Genomic DNA, 26,137 nt, shown 5'->3' with positions numbered 1-26,137 from the left:
TGTCTCTCCACTGTAACACTGACGGAGTCTGTGTCTGTATATAGAAACTCTCTGACAGTATGAGCTCTGTGTGCATCCTTTCACTGTCTCTCTGTCTCTATAGAAGCGTGGCATGTGCAGTATCATTGACCCTGCAAAGCTCAGGCCAAGCACATTCTATTGAGTCAACACACACACACACACACACACACACACACACACAGCAGAATCAGCAGACACATCAGTATGAAGGGAAATCGTTGAGCCAGCAAAACTTTTAAACCCTCGTCTTTTGTCCTCTCAGCCGGGACCTCGCCCCTTGCTCGCCCCCGTGCCATATATATTGGGGTGTCCAACTTTTTCTCTGTTACACTGTGTGTGTGGTTGTGGGCCAGGTTGGAAAACATCCAGTGGGCGAGAAAATGTCACAGTACTCTGGAAAGGTGAGTAACATAGCAGCAGCTGCTGCACGACACCGGTGAAAACAACGGATTTTGAATTTAGCTGCTCGATAGATCATATTGAGACAACTTTACTACAGTTGGTACATCAATAGGGTCCTATGGTAAAACATTTTATTAAAGAAAATATCAGTTTTTTTAAGATTTAAGATTCCCTTTCCCACAAACTGCACTCTCTAAAATGTCACTTTTTGATTGATCTGATTAACTGGAAATCAGTTTAGAAATTCAAACTAAGTTCAGAATGTCTTGAGTTAACTTTTTTTTTTTTTTTTTTTAATCAGGTGTGGATTGTACATGTGGCCTGTGTTTTAATTGCTTGATTTTTGAGTGGAGTTTGGTGATGGTTTTCCTGCTGTATTGGCTTAGAAAAATACTGAAGAAATATTGAGTTTATTTCAATATTTTACATAAATAGACCATTTAAGAGAAAACACACACCCACAAAAAAAAAAATCAACCACTTAAATAATTTCAATGGCTTGTGAATTATTCTCCTCTATGGATAAACACCATAATTAGCTCTGATATTAAAATAGTGTACTGACTGAACCGAAGCTGCGACTTTGGAACGTAACCACCCGTAGATTGTAGATTTAGTAATCTTTTAAATTTCCTCCTCCTGCTTGTTGAGTTTCTGGCACTAAACTAAATTGATTTTGACAAAAACTAATGAGTTAATCTTTCATGTAACTGAGAAAAAAAAGAAAGCAACTCTGCTAAAAAGATGCAGTTAAGTTTGATTGCAGAGGAACCTGTTAATAGTTAAGACTATTTTGTTGTGTCTATCAATGCAGTGATGGACATCCTCTTAACACTGAACTTAAGTGTAAAGAGTAACTCAACAACTCCTGAAAATCTTCTCTTTGCTAAATTCTTACCTTGCTCCAGTGATGTCCAGTGATTGTGAACTTCGGGGTGTGTCAGTACCAGAGTTATAATAATTTTGTATTTTTCATTAGTTTTTATTTTGTTTTTAAATTTCTGTTTTCGGTTCAGTTAGTTTCCAGAGTGTGTTTGCTCATTTCAGTTTAGTTTTCATTGTTTAAAAATGTTTAGTTTTATTAGTTTCAGCGATAGTTTTAGCTTTTTTATTCTAATATAGGGGTATTTCATTTAGGATGTTCAGAATAGATTACAATACAAATGCAACACTTTAACTTTAACACAGTCGTGCAGACATCCCAGTCTACATAAACATACACCTATATGCCTCCACAAGTTGTAGTGTTGACAAATTTGACCAAATTGACAAAAGCTAATTTTATTTTAATTTCTTAAGTCTAAATCTAGTTTCTATTTTTAGTTCAGTATACTGAAACTAAAACTTTTACACCTAAATTAGATTTTTAGTTTAGTTTGACATCACAGCTGGGTGTGGTTAGAGGTACAGCAGAGCTGCGTTCAGCTCCGACAAAGCGTAGCAAACGGTCTATTTAAACAGAAACGGTGGCGTGTTAAACACCCTGTCACGTTACGTGTTACAAGTAAAGATCTACCAGACATTTATCTACATACACGGCGCTCCTGATTGGGTAACACCTCTGACATACTCACCAAATGAGAAAAGACGTACCTCAAAGCCTGTTGCACACAGTTTCAAAAAAACATGTTGTTCAACCCCAAAACCGTAGCAAAACTGATCAGAATCGGTTTTATTGCCAAGTAGGTTTTCACATATAAGGAATTTGGCTTGGTGTATTGGTACAAACAAAAAATATAAAAAATATAGAGTAATTAGAAGCATAAGTATAAGGTTTGCAATCTGTCTGAGCCCCCTCCAGGCAGAAGCAGAGTCATTGGCTGAGAACTGGTGTTGTAGTTTCTCAGCATACCGCCATTTAGCTGTACTCTTTAAACCTCTCCTTGTCCCAACTCCTGAACGCCTCTTCTTTCAGCCGCCTCAACTGTCTGAGTTTAGGAGTAAACCAGGGTTTGTCATTGTTATACCTCACTGTGGTATACATGCCATTTGAGACTGAACACACCCCAGACTTTTTGATCCTGCCCACTGATGTTTGAACCAGAAGGCTCATTCAAGATGAGCCAAGCCTGTGCAGATTTGATCACCAGTGATAGCTGCACAATGCATAGCAGTTAGATTTGTGTCCGACTTCATCCCGACTTGCTCTGACTTCATACAAAATTGGATGATATTCTCACAAGATTGAGGCGGCCACAGTTTTTAGAGCCAGGCGCTGCCGTTGCTCTCCACCAACTGCAAGACCCAGGGCATGATGGGAAACACCTGACTCTCAACTGATCTATCAGCTGATTGGTTTAGATGTTGACTCAACAATATGATGCTTTAGGAAAAATTTTCATTTTTGTTAAAACTCAGAGATTTAGATGTTATTTGTCTGATTTAAGGGTTTATTCTCTGAACAGAAAACATGTTTGACTGTGAGTCTATTGTATATTAACACTGGACTGTTTTAATTCTTGAAGTATTTAGCATCACAGAGACTTGTGGTCAGTGGGATGTAAGGATTCTTAAAATAACATCTGTACAGATGTGAAGCCCTGACTATATCTGACTTTTCTGTAATGAAAGCTGTTGTCTTGAATTTTTTTCCGCTGAAAACATTAGCCTAATAGTCAAAGACATTTTTTAGCCTATGTAGTTTGAGGGGACAGGTCTGCTCTGCAGCAGCAAACTGATATGATGCTAATCTACATGAAAATTCATGTAAAATGGGGCTTGAATCATGAATATAAATTACAGATCCGTAAAGCATTTAATAGGTTACTCTGTCATAATTAAAACAACTGGAGACTTAGAACAAACTGACTTGATGGTCTGATAACAGTTTTGATAAATCAGCATCAGATCTAGCAGGATGTGAGTGTTTCAGTGACTTCCTGTATATACTGAAGGCCGGTGGAAACTGTTGGGAAACTGCTCTACTTCACCACAGCTTTTTGTCACCACATCCTGCTGCATCCACCTAATCTCGTCCACTCCCCAGGCGAGGCTTGGTTCATCTTGAACAAGCTTAATAATAATGAAGCTGCCTGATCACTCCAGTCAGCCCACCCCCTTTCCACCAGGGCTGCATTCAGCCCCTACAAAATGTAGCAAAATGTTTATTTCAGCAGAACAGTAGTGTGTTAAACACCCTGTTGTATTACACAGATGCACTGTCTTTTAACACGGTGGGGTTTTAATCCAATTCGATTCAGAGTGTTTTATTGGCTTCATGGGAAACACATTTACATCACCAAAATAAGTGTGAAATAAAAGTAGAGACCAGAATTTGGTTTGTAAACATGCTGCTGCTGATTGGGTATCACCTTTGACACACCCACGAAAACGAAAGAAAATGCACCTCAAAGCCCGTGGCGCACTGCTTCCCACCGTTTTGAGGAAAAATGTCCTTCAACCCAAAAACTGTAACAGAACAAGGTACACTGTTTTGAGACTTAACGTGCCCCAGGGCTGGAAGCTACTGGACAAGGATCACATTCAATTTGAATGTAAAAATATAAACATAATGAATTACAGGGAAAAGTTTACATTGTTACAGTCAGATAAGCCAAAAGTTATTTGTTAATTAGGAGCATTCTTATAGATGTATTCTTATAGTCCATGACTACTATGACAATGGGAACATTAGGCGTGGGGGAAAAATCGATTCACATAAGTACTGCGATTTTTATTTCTACAATTTTTTTATTCCTGAATTGATAGAAATTCAAATGATGAGGTGAAAAGCAGTTGCTGCTTTTATTGTGGTAATCTACGAGTACCCTGACCTGACATCAGACTTATCCATTCCAAGAAAAACAAAACTTAAAGGCTCAATGCTCTCTAAGTCTTCCTAAGCTTGAAAAGTTTTGTCATATACAGCAAACATCTCCTCACGATCCGCTAGCTACATGTCCTCTGAGTATACTGTGAAAAAGTCAGGTCTCTGTAGGCAGCCCAGGCTTCGCAAATGGCAACAAAAACATTTTGGTCCAGGCTCCACCAACCAGCCAGCGCAAGACCAGCGAAAGCAAGCACACACACATGAACACGGTGCCCATGTCTCGCGGTCTCGCGCAAACGCACACACGTGAACGTGCTGCCCAGAGAGGCAGTTAGAGCTACAGGCTACAATGAGGATAAAAGGCGAGCTAGCTCTGTTATGTTTGATTGTTGAACATAAACAGAAGTGAAGTGTTTTTGTTGCCATTTGTGGAGCCTGGGCTGCCTACAGAGACCAGACTTTTTCACAGCATATTCAGAGGACATGTAGCTAGCGGATCGTAAGGAGATGTTTGCTGTATGTGACAAAAACTTTTCAAGCTTAGGAAGATTTAAGAGAACCTTGAAGTGAAAAAATACTAATGGTGACAGTAAGAGGATACAGACCTTCAGCAGCTAAAATAGAAGCTGCCCTCTGCCTTGACAAACTTTCTGCCATTACACAGAGTAGACCCAGCCCACTGTTAATCCCAATGCTGGGGTTTGCGCCAGCTGAATCTGAGTTGCTCCAGCTGCTACTGGGTCCATCTGTAAGGTCTCCTATGGGGCAAAAAACAAACAAAAAAATCATTTTGGGATTATTCTGACAGATAATGTGATATAAGTTGCGATTTCACCTGGAGTTGTAATGTTTGCATTTGAGTTACACTGAATAAATATATATATGATATACCACATAGATGTGCGGAAATCTTTTCTACAAGGTTGGACCTTTTGATGTTTCCAGCACCTTGCCAAGACCCTAGCTGAATGGAGTGGTGGTTGTTCTGCAACAATGAAAAAATATAAAAATGATGATGTGATTTTTGCTGAGGGTCTGTTCCCTCCATGTGTGGAATATCTTTTGTAGGCCAGGCTTCTCTGAAGCACCATGATGCTTTATTAAATGTGTTCACAATGTGTTAACATGTTAATCATGATGTGATTAAGGTCCTTTATTTTCAATTTACCGGTCCATCTACGTCCCAACTCTCATCAGTGGTCATGAGCTTTGGGTATTGACTGAATGAATGAGATCGCTGATACAAGCAGCTGAATTGAGTTTCTTCTTTGGGGTGTCTGGGCTCAGCCTTAGAGATAGGGTGAGGAGATTAGACATCCGGAGGGAGCTTGAAATAGAGCTGCTACTCCTTTATGTTGAGGTGGTTCAACATCTGATCAGGCCCCTGGGCACACCCAGAACACACTGGAGGGATTATACATCTCATCTGGCCTGGGAACGCCTCGGGATCCCCCAGGAGGAGCTGGAAGTGTCGCTGGGGAGAGGGACATCTGGAGTACTTTGCTCAGCCTGCTGCCCCCAAGACCCAGCCCTGGATAAGCAAATTAGAAAAAAAATGGATTGAGACAGTCAATGCAGGTTAATCATGATGCATTTATTTATTCCAGATCACCTTCTATGAGGGGAAATGCTTCACCGGCAGGAAGCTGGAGGTCAGAGGAGACTGTGATAACTTCCAGGACCGTGGCTTCATGAACAGGTGAGAAGACAAATCTGACTGAGTTCTTAGCTTTGGATTCTAGTACTTAGTTTACTTTGGATTCCTGACTTGAGAGAATTGGAGGTTTTTTCTTCTTCAGTCCAACATTTTAGTCCAGAGAATCCTAACAACTACTTGCTACATGTTCATTAAACTCACTGCTGATGGTTGTCAATGACTCATGATCAATTCATGATACAAGTAAAAATGAAGGAAGTTTTGGACAGCGTTAATTTTGCCAATGAAAACTATGACAAAAGTATTTCCTCAACAACCATTTGTTCATCACAAAGATGCCACACTGATGAGCTAAAAAAAAAAAATCTTCATAATAAAAAATATGACGAAATCCAGGTTTCATTTTGTTAATGACATGAGATGGAACGAAAATGGACTATTGGACATCCAAAATTAGAGGGGAAGAGAACAGAATGATAAATTACTTTATAAAACATATTAGAAAAATGTTTTCTACTAGAAAGGCAATAATATCTTCTAATGCCATATGAGATCGGAGCGCCAACAGCCTGTAAACTCCAGTAAATGGTCAGCACCAGGATGCTTCGCTAGTCTGCAAAACATGAGCAGTGACAGCTGTTTTTTAATGAAATTTTTATACAACCTATCACCTTGATTATAATTTCTGATAATGGTATCAACCTAACTGGATTAGTTTAAAAAGAAAAAAATATTTTGACCAGGAGTTGACTAAAATGTCATACATTTTCAGTGACTTAAACAATTTAAGTTGGTGTCGCCTAAAACTAAACTAAAACGCTGAGGGATAACGATGACTAAAATGTGACAAACTATAAACATTTTTGTCTTAAGACAGAGTAAATCTGAAATAGCTGCCAAAATTAACACTGGTTTTGCATTAACTGAACATGTGCGTGAGAAATAAAGGTCTGGTTCTCTCAACCAACTTCCTGAAGTGCTTGAGCTACGTTCTTTCTATCTAATATTCTTTCTGTGTTTTCAGGGTGAACTCCATCCGTGTGGAGAGCGGAGCCTGGATCTGCTTCGACCACCCCGACTTCAAGGGCCAGCAGTACATCCTGGAGCACGGAGAGTACCCAGAGTTCCAGAGGTGGAACTCTCACAATGACCACATGGGATCCTGCAAGCCCATCCGCATGGTAAACACCCTCGACAGGGTTCATCCTATTTAGTATTCAACCACGATTGCCACCAGCAGCTGACAAATTTCCATGTGACGAACATTTTAACCCCATGATACAGCGGATACTCATGTTCCCCAGAAGATAAATCAGTCAGTGGCATATCCACTGACGTCTCCTCTAGAATCACCAGCAGGCCAAAATGTAACCATTTAAAGGGTGAATCCCATAATAATCCCACTGTTAGTTCAGAGGTGTAGAATATCTCACGAAAGCCTGCAGTCACATACAGAAACATTTTATTACTAACACATCTAAGATTTAACACTTTCAAGGCCTTATTTTTTTGAAGAAACTGAATCTTCTCCAGAACCTGCAGATACCCTGCACAAGACTGGTAACATTCAGTCGTTAGACAGACAGTTTAATTAGCTAACATAAATAATTCCCAGTGGATGAACCTTTGATTAAGGATTTTATTAGAGGTTCAAGTTTAGAGTGTGGATCCCTGTTGTTTGTGTGAATTTATTTTTGCTGTGTTTTCGCAAATTTCCATGAGATGGTACATCATAGATGCATGAAATTTTCACCTGTGATTGAAAGTTGTGTGCAAATACTGCTCAAGAAAAATAATCAGCCAGATGGGGGCGCTATGATTAAGGGCCAAAAATTAAATTTTTGAAAGGCTACACTCCTCACACCTCAAGTCACATTGACTTGAAAGTCCACACATGTCCAGCTCAATGTGCTCTGCAAAAAAAGCCTCAAGAACAATTAAGGAGTTTTTTGAAAAACACATTTTTTACATCTCCTCTTAAACCATAGCTCCGATGTGTACGAAATTTTCTGTGGATCATCACTGGACTAAGTTAATCAAACATTTTCAAAAGCTTTCATTGTGTTTTGAAAATATTGATCAATGAACTTTAGATGGTGTGTGATTCAGCACACAAATAGACCTAGCTCCGTGTTATTTGAGTCAATTATTACAAAACTTGCAAGATATGCATACATAAGTACTAGCAACATACCCTGAAAGTTAAATTCAAATCAACCACTAGGGAGCGCCACAAATGCAAAAGAATGGGCATGGCATACCACAAAGTTTAGAATTAAGATTAGAAATCAGCAATTATTTGCCCAAATATTACACAACTTGCAGAATATCTTCTCCTGAACTGTAGGCCCAATCCAACCTAACTTTCCGTGGATCATTTTACCAACCTTATCAAAATTTGTCAAAAGCTTGTTAATATCTCATTTTTTGAAAATACTGACTGATTAACTTTAGAGGGGGCGTGGCTCAGCACATACATAGATCTTACTCCATAACTGTTGAGCGAATCATCACAAAGCTTGCAGAAAATGTCTACAAAAGTACTAGCAGCATACCTTGAAATTTTCATTAAAATTGACCACTAGGGGGCACCACAAATGCAAAAAAAATTGGCATGGCATAACACAAATCAGACTTAATAAATCAGAAATGGTTTGTCATTTTCATTTGTCATTACAAAACCTACTGGATATCTTCAATAATAATGTTTAACCATGTGTGAAAAATAATTTTTTAAAATCACTCAATAAAGGGCATAACAAGTTCTAAACAAGTGCATTGGCCTTTCACAAAATTTGGCCATAAATCAATGACAGTTATTCCAAACATCACCAAACTCGGTGGATTCTTTTAAACTGAGGTACTGAAACATTTCCCTAAAATGTTTTCACAACTGACCAATAGGACAACAGTGTTGCTGAAGAAGAGGGTGGCCTGGGAGATATTTAATCATAAATGAATTAACATGTTTGATCATTCCCAGCTTTCAACTTCTAATGGTCTGTGTTGACTTGAACACAGGAATCAGCATGTCTAGATTTTTTTATAATGTTTGATAAAAATCTGTTTTGTAGGAAACTGAAAATTTTTTCTGTGTCAGATAACTACAGTGTAATGTCTGTCCCAGCACAAGTAAACTTAACCTGTCTTCCTACCTTTCTGTCCATCCATTAGCATGGAGAGCACTACCGCATTGAGCTGTTTGAGGCCTGTAACTTCTCTGGTCAGTGTGTGGAGATCTGTGATGACTGTCCCTTCCTGCAGAGCCGTGGCTTCTCCAAGAACTGCATCAACTCCGTCAAGGTCTACGGAGATGGAGCGTAGGTTTAACACAGAAATAATACAAAATAAACAAAAAATAATACAGAATGTACAAAACAAGATATTTTAATTTGTCAACTTGGATATGGAAAATTGTGATGGACATTTTTTCTGTTTTCTGACATTCTACTGACCAAACAAATAACCAATTAATCTAGGAAATAACCAGTATATAATAAAAAGCACTATTACCTGTTATAAATCCACTTGTTTCTTTTACATCTCTCCATCTTCAGCTGGGTGATGTACGAGGAGCCAAACTTCCGTGGTCGCATGTACATTGTGGAGCGTGGAGACTACTGCAGCCACAATGAGTGGCAGGCCCAGAACCCCAACATCCAGTCCATCCGCAGGGTCGTCAACTACTTCTAAACCCTCACCTCTGACCTCTGACACCCCCCAAACTCCCTCTCCTGTAACTTTTAGCACCGCTGTAATCATGTACAATAAATAAACCCAACTAAGATAAGAAAGCAGGTTTTTTATCAAACACTTTCTGTGTGTGTTGTTTTGTGTGACCACTGAATACTCAACATAAAAACACAATCATTCAATGTTAGAATGCACATTTATCCTAAAAGTGTACAACATATATGTTCCAGATCAGACTTATGTCTATTACAGGGTTCCCACAGTCATTAAAGTCCTGTAAAAGTTATGAAATCAGAAAAACTGTTGTCCAGGCCTGGAAATGGTTTGCAATTATCCAATTCTTTTGGAAAAGATTTTAATTTACACATTGCTTTTGCTGTTGTCTAAAATATGTGCATTGACCAGGTACTGTGATCTCAATATCTATAACATACCATCACTATGTCGAGACATTGATATACTTGGATAGAGAAAGCCTGAAGGGATATTGATGGCGATCAACCTTCATCTATTAAGGTATCATGAACACTTAGGTTCAGGCAAGGGCACAAAACAATTATTAGACATGCCCATAAAACATGTTTAACAAGAAATAAAAGCATAGAGACGTGTCAAAATTATAACCCAATCACACATCAGAGTGCATTGCCAACTAAAGGATCTTTGGTTTTCTATCCTCCAAAAGGGGATGTTGCCTTGACATTTTGCAAAGTACCTGCATTTGCCGCTCTGTTCTCTTTCTTATGAGAATATCTCTCCACTACATAGAATATACGCTATTGGATTACTGACATCCTGGCAGTTGACGTGAATAATCATTTAAGACACACCACGCCTATCGTGGCTTCCCCTGCGCCATCTATAAATAGACCCAGCTGCGCAGAATACCACTGATCCTCTGATTTTCACTGGATCAGACAACGTGAGAGCAGACGAAGTCTGTGCAATTGTTTGAGCGGGGAGTTTGAACAGTGGCTTTGTGTGTGTGATCCACTTACCTGTGGGTAGAGAGCTGGTCTATCGTTAGGCTCCTCTCGGGATTGCGAAGTCACTTTCTTGCTCTCTTTTTTCTTTTGAGAAGGAAAAGTGAGCTGAGGGTACCGCATGCTGTATAGTTGGTCTGAGGATGCGACATAGTCGCGGGACGCGGGTGCAGCCAGCGTCCTCTCTCATTATAGTCTTGTTTTTCCTGTGTGTAACTAAAGTCATCCATCGAGGGGTACAGCTGGTTCGGAGAAGCGACATGGCACGGCCAGCGTCCTCTTCCTGGGTTGACTTTCGAGTTACATTAAGCACGTTAACAAACTCCGTGAAACACAGTGTTAGCTCTGTGCTGCACTCATAATGCAAGTTTGCTGTCTGCTGTCTCTCCCCCTTCATTCATTCATCTTTTAAAAAGTAAAGGGCTGTTGCTACCTGTGGCTACCAAAACACTGTGGGCTCTTCCTGGTCACGTGACGTGAGGTCATAGCTATGGCAAGTCTGGAGGGTCCGCTGTGCTTGGGCTGTGGGATGAAAATCCCTATAGAAGATGCACATGATTTTTGTGTTTATTGTTTGGGGGAAGACCATGCGTGGGCACCGCGGGAAGACCCTGCTGCATACATGAATTGTTTCTGCATGACAGCAAGGCAAAGACAGGCTTGTTGCCAGTTATTTTTGAAAACAGTCACCCCTACTTGGCCACAGCCCGCCAAGCGGTCTATGCCAGCGGCCTCTGCAGTGGGGGTAGGGGCTAGCACGGGCGCTGCACACTCCCCCATTGGTTTGCACAGCAGGGGGTGTGCGGTCTGTGACTAAGTCCCACCCAGTCAGTGCCCGGCCATCATACGAAGCAAGACTGGCTGTTGTGGAGTTCCATCTCCCTTCCCCCTTGATAGATGTGGAGGGGGACGAGGACGACAATCTCTCCCTGCATCCCTCGGATGAGGAGATAGACGTGGTCTCCATAGATCAACAGGAAGGGGAGGAGGAGCTTGATGAGAAGCGGTCGCCTCGCCTGCAGGGTCTTATCAGTAGGGCGGCTGCTGCCCTGAATGTGGACATGCCGCCGGCCAAGGGCCTGCCCTGTCACCTTTTGATGACAAGAAGGGGGGGTTTCAGCTAGTGATGGTAAGATGAAGTCTCATGAAGCATTGAAGCTTTCCAGCAAATTGGTTCAGAAAAGGGTTCATTTCTTGAGGCTTCATGTGCACACAAAATCACCTGCTGGCCAAAGTGTGTAAAACAGGCAGCTGTGATCTTAACCATGTAATCTGTGGTACACGGTATTTTGTGTCAGTAACGGCTGTTGGGAATGACTATTAATAATAATAATAATAATAATAATAATAATAATAAAACAAAATATATGACCATATAACTTTCTTTTTATCAATATAGTGTATTTTCTAGTGAGTACATTATGACTATACTACATCAAATACATGTATAATAAACTGTTACTGTTTTGTGAATGCATCCTCTGTGTGTAAACCAATCATTTTGCCAAAAATTGTATTGTTGTGTAGTGTCATAATATAATAAAAGGGCAAAAGGGGTAATATTTGTGTGCTGTGTCACTTCTGTCAAAACCTCGCACCAAGATCTGAACCGCTTCCCGAACCAGTCACGTGGTACAGCCGGGCAGCAAGGCTTCGGACGTCATCAATGACATCACTCGTCTGAAACGATACAAGCCCGATACGCGCATCGCGGAAACACTTCCTGGATTACTTGACACACGCTTCGAAGCATTGGCGCAGCACGTAACATCACTAGTTTCAGCCTCTGCTGCATTTCCTGGTGCCCCTCCTCTCGGATTTTGAGGAGGTGGTCAGGAAGCAGTTTAAGACACCGTTGATGGTGGGTCATTGGTCTGGGCTCTGTTGGACCATGACCGCAGTGCATGCTCCAGAGAGGATCGGCTGCGGGCCGTCACCCTCTGTGGACACTGGTTTAGCAGCTCTGGTGGCTCCCTCCAAATCAGTTCTCGGGAAAGGGAATAGCTGGAGCAAGAACTGCAGTGCAATAGATGGCTTGCTTGAAAAAATGCATTGTGCTATGGCGGATCAGACGAAACTAGCCAACACAGCAGCCATATTGTCCCTGTACCAACGACATTTGGTCCAGCGACTGTCAGAGGAGGGTAGGGGACAGCTAGTAGGTGAACTACAGGAGGTCTCCTCACTTCTCTCTAAGCTAATGAGGGAGCAAGGGGTGGCAGCTGGCAAGGCCTTGTCAGGGCTTTGGCAGGCACGTCGCCATCTGTGGTTATCGCAGTCCTAGTTGCAGCCTGAAGACAAGGCATGTCTACTCAGACTGCCTGTGGAGCCAACGGCTGTGTTTGGACCGGATGCAATGGCAATGATCCAGCAGGCGCAGGGGGCTCGCTGCGCTGCTAGAGAAATGTCAAGCGCTTTGAGGCAGAACACTGGCTGGCAGGAAGGGCGTCCGCTGCAACGGCTGCAACAGCCGCAGCAGCAACAGCAGCAGTTCAGTCAGCCCCCAGCCTGATCTGAGGGTTAGGTTGGATGCGGCACGGCGCAGTGGAAAAGGGAACAAGGGCCGTGGTCGCAAGGCACCCCAGGGCCCGAAGTCCTGATCCTGACGCTACATCTCCCCCAGCCTGCCTGCGCCCTCAGGGGTCCCATGCTTCATGGGAAGCCCTGGGGGCGGACCCCTGGGTCGTTTCAACAATGACCCAGAGGTTTCGTCTTCAGTTTCTGAGCACCCCTCCTGTGACTACGGTACCTGCATTCTCCATCGTTGCAGATCACCTGCACAGAGAGGTCTTGTGCTCAGAAGTGTCCACGAAATACGGCTAACGAGGGGACGCCAGCAACGGCACACATGGAGAACCCCTCTACAGCTGATCTGATGAGCGCTATCACTGCTTTAAAGAACTCGGTAGAGACTAAATTCAATACCATTTCGGACACTATGACGGACATGCAAAACTCTCTGTCAGCAATGTCAGGGAAGATACGTGATATAGAAGAGGCTGTGAACACACATGAGGACAAGCTGACTGCCCTTGAGTCACTCTACAAGTCTCTCCAGGACGGATACAACGAACAACGCAAGAAGTTAGCAGATCTCGAATCTCGTTCGAGACGCCAGAACATCAGGATCATCGGAATTACAGAGGGCGCGGAGAAAGGAAAACCAAGTGACTTCACATCGGCGCTGATTCCATCACTACTGGGAGCTGATCACTTTCCAGACAAAGTTATGGTGGATAGAGCACACCGCATCAGAGGACGCAAGCCGGCTGAGGGTGGACGACCATATCCTTTAACAGTCAGATTGCACTACTACCAAACCCGAGAGCTTATTTTAAAGCTCGCTGCCCAGAAATCTTCACTCGTTTACAACGGGGCGAAAGTTTTCATCTTCCCTGATCTAACGGCGGAGGTGCTTACCCGTCGCAGACAGTTTGATGAAGTCCAGAGGAGATGCAGGGCAGCCAACATCTGCTATGGATTCCTACACCTGGCCCGCTTTCGTATAACAGTAGATGGAGAAACGCAGATCTTCGACAAACCCGAGACAGCTGTATGTTTCATCAATCAGAAATTGCATACTGACACTTTGGGGTAATGTCTCAATAGTTTATTATGGTCAGTGTGACGCTTCCAGTTGGTGCATTCATGTGATGTTTAGGTGGTGGGAAATGTCAGTGTTGGGCTGAATCAAGATCTATGTTCTGCCATTTCGTCCAAGTGCAATTAGAGACTGAATTTTGGAAGTGAGGCCCATCTTTTGGACATTTTTTCTTGAGCTGAGTGTTATAATAAAATGTAGGCATATCTGATATGGGTCTTGGGACACAGTAGTTTATTTATAAATAAGCCTTCAGCACAATGTATGCCTACACATTTTTTTTTCTCTCTCTTTTTTTTGGACTTTATACACTGGTTTTTGGGGAAACTACATAATTTTATATACGATATTGCCTATTCATTTATCGATTTATTTTTTATTTTTTGGAGTGGGGCCAGGGAGGTGAAGGAAGGAGGCCTACGCACCTGGGGCCTCATTTATAAAAGAGTGCTTAGGATTCATACTAAAAGTTGACGTGCGCCCAAAAGCTGAAAATGAAGCTGATTAATAAAACCATGCGCATGCACACTTGCACGCAATGTTCTCTTTATAAATCACAGACCTCCTGGAGTTGTGCGCACCCAGATCCGCCTCATATTCTGCCCTCTACACACCCTAGTTCAACCATAAATGGTCATGCAAATCACCTCATTATTGCGATCTGCATATAAATAAGCCGGCATGCGAGTGTTCTCTCGTTGTGAGTCACAGCGACAGGTGTGAGAAACAAACCAAAAAACGGAATTTCTCCGAGACTGAGCTAGAGACCCTTTAACAGGAGGGACTGAAGAAAGATTTTATTTGGTGGCCACAGCAGCGGGATCACTAATAAAAGAAAGCAAAAAAAGTGGCAACACATCAACGCTGCTGATGCTGTCAGCTGTGTCTGTGGGACTGCACAGATAGTGACAGAGAAAAAAAAAAAGTCTGCTCTAAAGGTAGACCAAATATTTCTACTCCTTTACTAACATGTAGTGTGTGCTGCTTTTAAATTTAAAGATGTTTGACAATGATGTGCAACATAAAGAATCACATTTATTAAAGGTGGAGGCAAAAAGGAATATGTGCCAGTGCCATCTTGCGCAATTATGCACGAGGGTCACCGCAGTATTTATATGTTTATGGCAATTAGTCTGATCAGACTCCCGGCCTGAATTACAGCATGAACCAGTGGTATCCCTGTCCCAAAATACAACGTGTAATTTGAAATACAATTCAAAGATTAAAGTGTAATAGGCAAACACGTTTCTTCATGCCGGTTTTGTCATGAACAGCACATGTCTAAGTAGGGCTGATGAAATGAGTGTAATGGTTGTACTTAATGGCTGTATTTCGAGACATGATAAATGCACTGGAAATATTTAGCTAAATAAATAAATATATTCCATGCAGTTGCGCCGTCCTCTCCCCCTCCTGCGCTCACAGAGTGGACAATGAGACGTTAGAGGCAGTGCAGATTAAATACGTATTTAGAAAGAATTTCAATTCAGGATTTGAGTTGGATTTTACAACGTTTTTATTAAACAATTATCACTCACTCCAAGCACAAAATAAGGCTGCTGGATTTAATTTCAATGATAATGTGGATCTAAGGTGGATATAGCGTAACATTAAATTTGTGTGAGACATCAATAAAAATTTGACTCCACTTCTCCACCTCGCCGTCTGCGTTGCCACTTCCCAGTGTCTCCAAAATGTGCGCACGCATGACTCAGAGTTTGCTTACAGGTGCGCACATTCTTCCGCCAAGTTTATTTTTATAAATCACAACCTTTGCGTGGGAAGTGGCGTACGCCACTTTCAAGCCCCGTTTTGTGCGTAAGCAAGCTTTATAAATGAGGCCCCTGTTCTTTTTGGGTAGGTTAGAGAAGGGCTCCAGTAGGGGAAGCCCCTCATTTAGGGTGGGTTTGGGTGTGTGTGAGTTATTGTCCTTTATTTTTTTGTTTTGTATTGGGGGTACATATAAAGTTATGGGTCAAGTTATGATATGTGTTCACAGTTTATTGATGAATCAAGTTAATGACACATAAGGCTAGAAACAATCTATCAAATGGTACGCTAAGGTTCGTTAGCTGGAATGTTAAAGGTCTGGGTAATCCCGTTAAAAGAGCAAAGGTTTTAGCACAAGTCTTTACAGCCTGATATCATTTTATTGCAAGAGACACATGCCAAGCGTAATGTCCAGTCAGTACTTCGTGTGAACTGGCTACGTCAGGCATATCATGCCCTAAGGCCAGGGGAGTGGCAATATTGTTTAAGAGAAACATTCCCTTTATTCAGGAAACAGTAAAAGTGGATCCTGGTGGCAGATATTTAATTTTGATAGGCCACATTAATTCAGTGCCAGTGACTTTAATAGACATTTATGGCCCTAATTTTGATTGTCTTTAATTCGATTCCTAATTTAAATAATACAAATGTTATAGTTGCGGGAGACATGAACTGTGTTCTGGATACCAATTTGGATAAGTCATTTTCAACTACAATACAACAGTCAAAATCTGTAAAGGTCTTAAATACTACATTAAAAAATCTAAATATTGTGGATATTTGGAGATTATTATCTCCTAAGGGAAGAGAGTACTCTTTTTTCTCTCCTGTGCACAAGTCATACTCGCATATCGACTATTTTTTTCTTGACTCCAAACTTATCTCAGCAGTAAAGGATGCCACATATCACCCTATTTTGATTTCAGATCATAGTCCAGTTACATTGGTCTTGCAGGTTGCAGATTTGAATTATAGAAGACAAAAGAACTGGCATTTTGATCCAACACTACTGGAAGATGAGGCCTTCCATAAGCAGATGGAGAAGCATATTTTATTTTTCCTTAAATCGAATGATAAGGGCAATGTTACTGATTCAATCTCATGGGAAAGCCTAAAGGCAGTGATGAGAGGTCACATAATATCTTATACATCAGCTAAACATAGAGCACAAGAACAGGCTCTTAAAAATATAGAGACTAGTTTACACCAACTGGAACAATTATACCAATCTACTCCAACTACAGAGCTGTTATGTAAAGTCACAAAATTAAAGTATGAATATAATTCTTTAACTATGAAGCAGGTACGTTCTCACTCAACCAACTGCAAACAGAAAATATTTGAAATAGGTGATAAACCTCATAAACTACTGGCTAGATTTTTGAGACAGTCACAGGCCTCACAAGCTATATTTGCAGGTAAAAATAAAAATAGAGAGTTGGTTAACGATCCTCGAGAAATAAATAAATGTTTTGAAGATTTTTATCGTGAACTTTACAGCTCAAATAGCTCTGTTAGTCAGACTGAGATTGACAAATTCTTAGACGAAAGTGCACTGACTAAATTGGATGAAGAAGCTTTAGAGGACCTAGAAGCAGACTTCACATTAGAAGAGGTCAAAGCAGCAATTCAGCAGTTGCCAAATAATAAGGCCCCAAGCCCAGATGGGTTCAGAGCAGAATTTTATAAGGCCTATAGCTCATTGGTGGCTCCCCTTATCATTCGGATGTTGAATCACTCCAGAGAGGTAGCCTCTTTCCCAAACTCATTATATAATGGTAAAATTTCATTAATTTTGAAAAAAGATCGCGATTCTACTTTAGTCACTTCATATAGACCTATTTCTCTTCTTCCAGTTGAATCAAAATTATCAAAAGTAATAAATCAAAAATAAAATTTTATCAAATCGTCTTAAATGTCACATTGCTAAAATTATACACCCAGATCAGACTGGGTTTATTCCCAATCGACATATTTACTTTAACATGAGAAGACTTTTCAACATTATGTATAACCCAGCTCGAAGCAAGAAAGATTCAGTTGTAATTTCTTTAGATGCTGAAAAGGCTTTTGATCAAATCGAATGGCCTTATATGTTTTCTGTTTTAGCTAAATTTGGTTTCAGTGATGCATTTATTAATTGGATTAGGATAATCTATAAAGAGCCCACAGCTTCTGTAGTAACAAATCAAAACATCTCAAATCCTTTTTGTTTATATAGAGGCACTCGACAGGGTGATCCAGTTTCCCCGTTCATTTTTGCTTTAGCGCTAGAACCTCTGGCCTCTCATCTACGATTAAGTCCAGAAATACAAACAATAATACATCAGGGTACCTCTCATAAGTTCTCGGCCTATGCTGATGACGTTATTTTGTTTGTTTCAGATCCTAAAGCTTCTATGGCCCCTCTGTTGGGTCTAATTAATGAATCTGGCTCATTTGCAGGGTATAGAGCAAATTGGGCAAAGAGCGAGCAAATGCCTTTGTCACACTTGGTACATAAGACATTCCTGAATACCACCCCATTTAAGGCTGTATTCGACGAATTCACAAGTTTGAGTGTTATAGTGACAAGAAAACTGAGTCAGCTATTGGAAGTTAACTGGGATAAGAAAATGAAACAATTGACGAAAAATATAGAGTTCTGGAATACTTTACCTATCTCAATGGTGGGACGTATTAATGCCATAAAAATGGTAACATTGCCTAGGTTTCTATTTATTTTTCAGTCTATTCCAATCTATATTCCACAGTCTTATTTTAAGAAGATGGATTCAGTCATTTCATCTTTCATCTGGTTTGGAAATGTGCCCAGAATCTCTATGAGGCATTTACGTAAAGGAAGGAGTGAAGGTGGATTTGGTCTTCCCCAATTCAAATTATACTATTTAGCTGTTAATTTAAATATTTTTTCTTTTTGGCGGAGTTGTACTACAGGCAGCAATTTACAAAGCATGCCTGCTTGGCTACAAATTGAAGACTTCTTGTAAAAGTTCATGTCTCCCAGCTCTCCTCAATAGTCCAGTAAAAATAAAAAATAAAAATATATGGGAGCAATCCCATAATTCAAAACTCCTTAAAAGTCTGGTCTCAGGTTTTATGAATACTTAAAGCCCCCAGAGTATACCTGGACACTCCTATATGTTCTAATCATGCCTTTAGACCGGGTCCCCAGTCTTAATAACTTGGAGGGAGAAGGGCATTATCTCCTTAAGAGATTTGTATTTTAATGATCAGTTTGCCTCTTTTCTGCAATTGCAGGAGGAATTTCAGCTCCCAACTTTAGGAATGTTCCATTTTTTTCAATTGTGAAATTTTGTAAAAGCCCATGTCCCATTGTTCGAACAGAAACCTCATCATGCTGCTCTGGACAGTCTTTTGACTGTGAAACCAGCTACTAAAGGCAGTGTGTCCTTCTTTTATAATATCTTACTAAATTTAAGCAATCCATCATCAAATTTATATAAGGAAGACTGGCAAAAAGAATTGGGCATTGAAATTACAAACGAAGAATGGAAAACCTGCATCAAAAATATCCACAAAAGTTCAATAAACGCTAGGCACACTTTGATTCAATTCAAAGTTGTGCACAGACTGCACTTCTCTCCCACTAAACTACAAAAGATATATAAAGACACTTCTCCCCTTTGTATAAAGTGTTCAACAGATCAAGACACTTTGTCACATCAATTTTTACAGTGTAATGTTTTGAAAAACTTTTGGGGCCATAAATTTGATTTTCTTGCTAAAGCCTTTGATAGGGAGTTTCCCCCTGCCCCTCTAACGGCAATATTTGGGGTTGTGGAGTCAGGTAGTGTGAAGGACAGTTATGAAGCACAGGCTATCTCTCTCAACATTGCTAGCTAGAAAACTGCTCCTACAATTCTGGAAATCTGAGAAATCTCCAGCGTTTGAACTGTGGCTGAAGGAATTAGGGAACATATTACACCTAGAGAAGATTAGATTTAACATGGCTAATAGAGAAGAATTTTTTTTACAAAATCTGGCAACCAGTTGTTAATCTTCTTGAAAAGTTGAAGTGAATGTTTAATGTTGTGTCATATTAGGGCATTAACGACTTTGATTTTTTTCAGGTCGACTTATCTGTCAATAAAGTCGAAGTCGAGTCGACAACTCATTTGATGACATCATCACATTGATGACATGTGATGTGTGTCTGTGAAAGCCCGAACATACTCGGGCGGAACATACACGGAACGGACTCTGCGGAGGTCCGCGCGGACTCAAAGCGGACGTCCGCAAGCCCTGTGTGCGCAAAGCTCAGATTTTACGACCGCGCGACTCCGCTCCGCGCACCACTGACTGCATGGCATGTATTTTTCACATTGCGGGGATTTTTCACGGACATTTTTACAGGAAACTACAACGTGGAAGTGCGCTCGACTATGAAAGCCTGAATGACTGCGGACATTCCTCATGGAGTCTGCTCCGCAGTACGCCTGACTATGTTCAAGGATAAAGTATCAGCGTAAGCCAATCAGAGGCAGCGATTGCATTCTGTACACAAGCACACAGAGAGAGAGAGAGGGGGAAAAAACACGCGACTTGTCGATTCCTCCCGGGGGGGTGTCGACTTGCGCCACTGACGTCGACACGTCGACAAATTGACTTTTCTGTTAATGCCCTTGTCATATAGTATCATCTTGGATCCTAGTGGATGAATTGTAAAGGATCTGTATTCTATTTAATATTACCACCACTTTAATTTGTTTGCTGGCTTAGTTGTCTTTTTTTCTCTGTATATTGTTTGTTTGTTTTGTTGTATTATATTTGTTTTAATAAAAAATTAATAAAAAAAAAAGAAGTGTTCACTCTTCTGGCCAAGAAGGCCATCAGAGAGGTGGGGCAGGAAGACAGGCAAGCAGGGTTTTATTCCCATTCCCATTTTCTCATACCAAAACGCGACGGGACGCTCTGGCCAATCCTGAAATACAAGATGTTGACTGTGCTGTGAGTGAAACAGGCTGTGCTTGTGAACGACTGGTTTGCAACAGTCGACCTCAAGGACGCATATTTTCAAATCCCGATTTGGGAGGGGCACATGAGGTTTCTCAGATTTGCCTTCGATGGCCAAATCTTCGAATTCTGTGTCCTCCCCTTTGGTATTTCCTCTGGCGGGATCAACATATCAACGTCTTGGAACTAAGGGCAATCCACCTGGCCCTCTTGCATTTCCTGCCAATGCTGCAGGGCCGCCATGTTCTCGTGAGAACCGAGAGCACCACGGCAGGGGCATGTGTCAACAGACAAGGGGGCATGGGCTCTCCGCGTCTGTGCAGGATTGGACACAGACTGTGGACATGGGCGTACACACAGTTCCTGTCACTCAGGGCCATGAATGTGCCGGGAGTGGTGAATGTGGCGGCAGACCTTCTCTCCAGGAGTGGGCCACATCCGGGGAACTGGAGGCTGCACCCAGCAGTGGTGGAGGAGATCTGACACTGCTTCGGCAGAGCGGTGGCTGACCTGTTTGCCTCAAGAGACAATGCTCACTGCCCACTGTTCTATTCCGTGGGGAGGGACTCGCTTCCCGTGGGCATCGACGCCATGGCACACCAGTGGCCTCAGGGGCTACTCTACGCTTTTTCCCCGTTCAGCCTTCTGCACAACCTACTGCAAAGGATCGGTCGGGGGGAGGTCCGCGCGATCCTGGTGGCACCAGACTGGGCCCACATGACATGGTTCTCGTAGGTGACACCACTCCTGGACGGGACACCATGGAAACTTCCGGTTCGCCGGGACTTGTTGAGTCAGGCACGAGGGACCCTGTTTCATCCCTTTCCTCAGGGGCTCAATCTCTGGGCCTGGCCCCTGAGAGGGCCGGTCTATTAGACATGGGGCTCACAAGCTCAGTGGTCCAGACCCTGTAGAGTGCTCGAGCCCTATCGACAAGGGTTGCATACTCTTATCGCTGTTTGTGTCATGGTGTGGCACTAACCAGATCAACGCAATGACATGTTCAACCCCAGAGGTGCTTAGATAACCACAGGAGCTCCTGGAGGCTGGGAAGTCACCATCGAGCCGGTGCCGGTGGGGTTAAAAGCGCACTCCACACGGGGTGTATCAACCTCTTGGGCCTTGTGGCAGGGTGCCACCTTATCAGAGGTGTGTGCGGCTGCTACGTGGTTGACTTCAACCACATTTATTCGGTTTTATTGTTTGAATGTGGCAGCCAGCACCTCCTTCGGGGAATGTGTGCTAAGGGCCACTTCACGATAGACAACAGATTCACTGTGCCCCTGTGCTGGTGGGCCTTAGATCCAGCCAGGGGGGTGTCCCAAATCCTTGTCAGTGGCCTAGCAGGGTGCTGGTCATCTGAGGGGCCTCTTCCTCACCACTAGCCCTGGTGTCTTGCGGGGCTGGTTTGCTAAGGTTGCGTCTGGCGCCTGAGCATCGGGCGGTGGCATGCAGCATCTGGCGGCGTCACTGACCCCTTTCTGTGTGGGTTGTATATTTGTATATAGTTCTTAGGTGATTTTGCACATGTGGCATTTTTGTTTGTTTGTGCACCTGGTAGCGGTGAAGTCTCATTTGAAAAATACCAGAGGGAGTTGCTGTAGGAGCGGCGTCTGCTCTGTCTCCTTGGTACCCTCACGGTGTGTCTTACAGAGTCCCATAACATATATTCTATATGTAGTGGAGAGATATTCTCATAAGAAGGAGAACGTTGGGTTACAATGTAATCCTGGTTCTCTGAGTATAGAGAATATCTCTCCACATCGAGGCTGCTCGGGAACAGTTCAAATCAGAGTGAATAAGCGGTACTCTGCGCAGCTGGGTGTATTTACAGGCAGCGCAGGGGAAGCCACGATAGGCGTGGTGTGTCTTAAATGATTATTCACGTCAACTGCCAGGATATCAGTAATCCCATAACATATATTCTATATGTAGTGGAGAGATATTCTCTATACTCAGAGAACCAGGGTTACATTGTAACCCAACGCTCTATTGGCCCATGCAGCTGTTAAGCAAGTCAGCAAGCATTAGCGGTCTTTGGCTCTGCACACTGACGTTTAAAATCACACTGACACACAAGATAGATCGTCTTTATCTACAACAATGTCACAAATTATTGAGTCAAACAGAATTTAAGTTTAGTTACGAGACAGATTCAGATTGAATACTTGAAATGTGATTGGATTGTGACAAAAACGTGGACATGGTTTATCAAATGTAGGATGACCCAGAGCTGTTGAAAGATTTAGACCCACATTGTCACATCAGGAGGAAGATAGGATTTAAATTAATAAATCAAAGGGCACTCAGAGAGCGCAGACCTCTGCGAAGGTCAAATGCCCTATCTCGCAATGTTAGTAAAAGTGAAACATAATTTGTCTATCCACCCCATGATTTCAATCCGCTCCAAAATGTGATGGCTTCTTTCTCAGTCATGCTGCAGCCTTTCACCAAGTTTCATGAAACTCAGAACTGTAGTTTGTATGCAATCCTGCTGATAACAAACTCTGTACCTCTGTAACAGTATTTTTTTTTTTTTTTTGTTAAAGATATTTTTGGGGGCATTTTAGCCTTTAATTGATAGGACAGACAAGTGTGAAAGGAAGAGAGAGAGAGGGAGTGACATGCAGCAAAGGGCCACGGGCTGGAGTCGAACCTGGGCCGCTGCAGCAACAGCCTTGTACATGGGGCGCGTGCTCTAACCACCAACACCCCGCAGTATTTTTTTTTTTAAAAAAATAAATAAACAAAGTAAATTTAAATATAAACAAATTTTTCCAGCTAAAATCCAAAGATGTGGTTTTACCTGATGGGTGGGGTTAGCTAGTCACCACAAAAAACACCTTTGACTGCATTTATGTGCCCACCCTGAGTTCAAGATGAACTATCATGAAATATTTTTTTCTGGAAAGAGTTTATGCTGCATAATCTAAGCATCTGGCTTAGGCCTCTGCTCGAAAATGACATGCCCAAAATTAAAAGAATATATGTCTGCAACTACAATGTCAGTATGAATAATTCTGGTCTCAAAGGTAACAAGTGAGATTTACTGGAAGGTGTAAACATCAGTATAGATGCTACTCGGTCAGATTAAATAAGAAAATAAGACAGAATAAATGAAAGGTTTTATCTCAACAAAACTTTACACTTTTAGAGTAAATATCCCTTTGTTACGGTCTCCGGACCTTAGTACATTTATTTTCTGTGTTTAATGTGCTGCATGTCATTATGGGAATTATTCGGCCAGCACTTGTCAATCATTTACGTGTGTGTCTAATTGTCTGCTCTTCTGGAGGGAATCCCCGGCGGACCGCCTCCAGCCCGCTCTCCTCTGCTGCTGTTCAGTGTTCCCCCGCTTGCTGGTCGGCCGGCCCCCTCGCTGTCGTCATCGGTTCCGGCCAATCATCGCGTCACCGGCCCCTCGTCCGAACCTTTAAAGGCTGCACGAAGTCAAGAGCAATGGCGGCTGTGATTTAATCTGAGCAGTCCGCCTTGCTCCGTTTGTGTTTTTGGCTGCCTTAATCTGTTCGTTGTTGTTATTGTATTTGGGAATCTATGGGCTTTAGGATTTAGCTTTGTAGCCTAGCCACATATCCTTTGTACACACACGTAGATTGTTTGATGTTAATACACTAGCTTTATGGGTGTCGGTTTGAGTGTTGTTTTGTTTGTGAGGTAAGTCATAGAGCAGACAGACAGATTTGTTTATGTTTTGTTATTCTGGGTGGCCTTCCACCACCGTTAGTTAAGTTAGTTGGGGTGTTTATTTTGTTGGTGACAGGTCAGAGTTTTGTTTTAATTGTTTTATGGTTTGCCGTCACCCGCCGCCCTTCCCTGAGTTTGTTTCAATGTAATTTACCGCCGAGGCTCCTTTCGTGAAGCCCGATTTCCGGGTTGTGTTGCTGAGCCTGCGAGCGCGTTTTTCTCTTTGTGTGCCGCTTTTTACAAAAGCATAGCTTGTATTGTTTATTTTGTGTATGAATAAACGGCAGCTTGCCTTATTCACTTCATTGTTTGGTTTTATGTTGCTTCCCTTACCCCTAGACACATACTGGGTTGTAACACCCTTTGAAATGATGTATTTGAAGCCCCAAATGTAAAAAAGACCCAACAGCCAACATTTGAACATTACCTGTGCATGGACAGATGCTAACAGAATGAAGCAGAACAAATTTAGAGAGGTTTTAGTCGAGAAATGTTTCGAACAAATCTTCCAATTGGCCCTTTCATTTACATTTGTGCACCATCATTGGCTCCCAGGTGACTGTTAAACTCATTTGATGTCACTTAGAAGTCATTAAGTATTAAGTCCATCTAAAATCAACTGTTTTTTGCTTTATGTCCAAAATGTTATCAGTCAGACCTCTATACATATTCCCATTCATAGAAAACTATTTCCATTGGGAAATTACTGATGGAACTGTAGATTTCTGTTTTTTTGTTTTGTTTTGTTTTTTAAGATTTACGTCTTCAGGAGGAACCAATGGTCTCAGAGCAGAGAGACATAGACAGGAGTTCAGACAACATTTCTTGACATTTAGAAACATATTAAATAAGTCAAGTGATTTGTATTTACAAAAATATTCCCACTTTACATTTTTACATCCATGTGGTTTCTCTCTGTGGTATATCTTTTGGCTTCATTTCAGTGCGCCGCTGCTCTGCTTAACACGCAACAGCAAGAGCTGGGAAAACAGTTTCAATGGATTGTTATCTGCAAACACTTAACTGACAGCTGATTACCTGCGTGGACAGTAATGTTCACAAGCCTGAAAAACGCTGACAAGTTCTTGGTCTCCGTTCTTATCAATCTCCTCTGACTTGTTTGTGTTGGTATGGGCCACGTGGCTGACAACCTTTACTATCAGAAAAGCCAAAAAACCTATTTGAGCCTTATAATGATGGTAACAGCCTATTAAAGTCTGGGCACAGCAAAATTAAATATATATAATAAGTTTGTCACAGCAAAGAAAAATATGTTATTAAGCACCCTGCCAAATTTGCACCATTAAAAAGTCACCAAGTACATAACATTACATTTCAAAATCATGATAAAATAGGCAGTATTTTCTGCTTTGAGACACTGGAGGCATGTCCACTGAATGTGCTGAAGCCACGTCCACTCGCAGGAAAGCTGCAGCCTCTTTTATCTGTAGCACTACAATCATCCATCTAACAGCTTTATTGCCCCAAAATCAACCTCGTACTTCTCAGTCTGCAACAGAGTGGTTAACTTAACTGATTAACGTAACCATTTGTTAATT

General features: G+C 41.8%; 1 protein-coding gene across 1 annotated transcript; it reads left to right on the top strand.

Annotated features, from left to right (window-relative positions):
• Positions 1-342: 342 nt before the first annotated feature.
• Positions 343-9,662, top strand: crygn2 (crystallin, gamma N2). Its single transcript, XM_033638298.1, has 5 exons — positions 343-422; positions 5,800-5,891; positions 6,874-7,030; positions 9,024-9,169; positions 9,407-9,662. The coding sequence occupies exons 1-5, from the start codon at positions 402-404 to the stop codon at positions 9,540-9,542; spliced, it is 552 nt and encodes a 183-aa protein (XP_033494189.1). The 5' UTR covers positions 343-401; the 3' UTR covers positions 9,543-9,662.
• Positions 9,663-26,137: the final 16,475 nt, after the last annotated feature.

The sequence above is a fragment of the Epinephelus lanceolatus genome, chromosome 20, assembly GCF_041903045.1.
Source record: "Epinephelus lanceolatus isolate andai-2023 chromosome 20, ASM4190304v1, whole genome shotgun sequence".
Taxonomy (NCBI): domain Eukaryota; kingdom Metazoa; phylum Chordata; class Actinopteri; order Perciformes; family Serranidae; genus Epinephelus; species Epinephelus lanceolatus.
The sequence above is the reverse complement of the archived record's forward strand: the minus strand, read 5'-3'. Positions and strand labels throughout refer to the sequence as shown.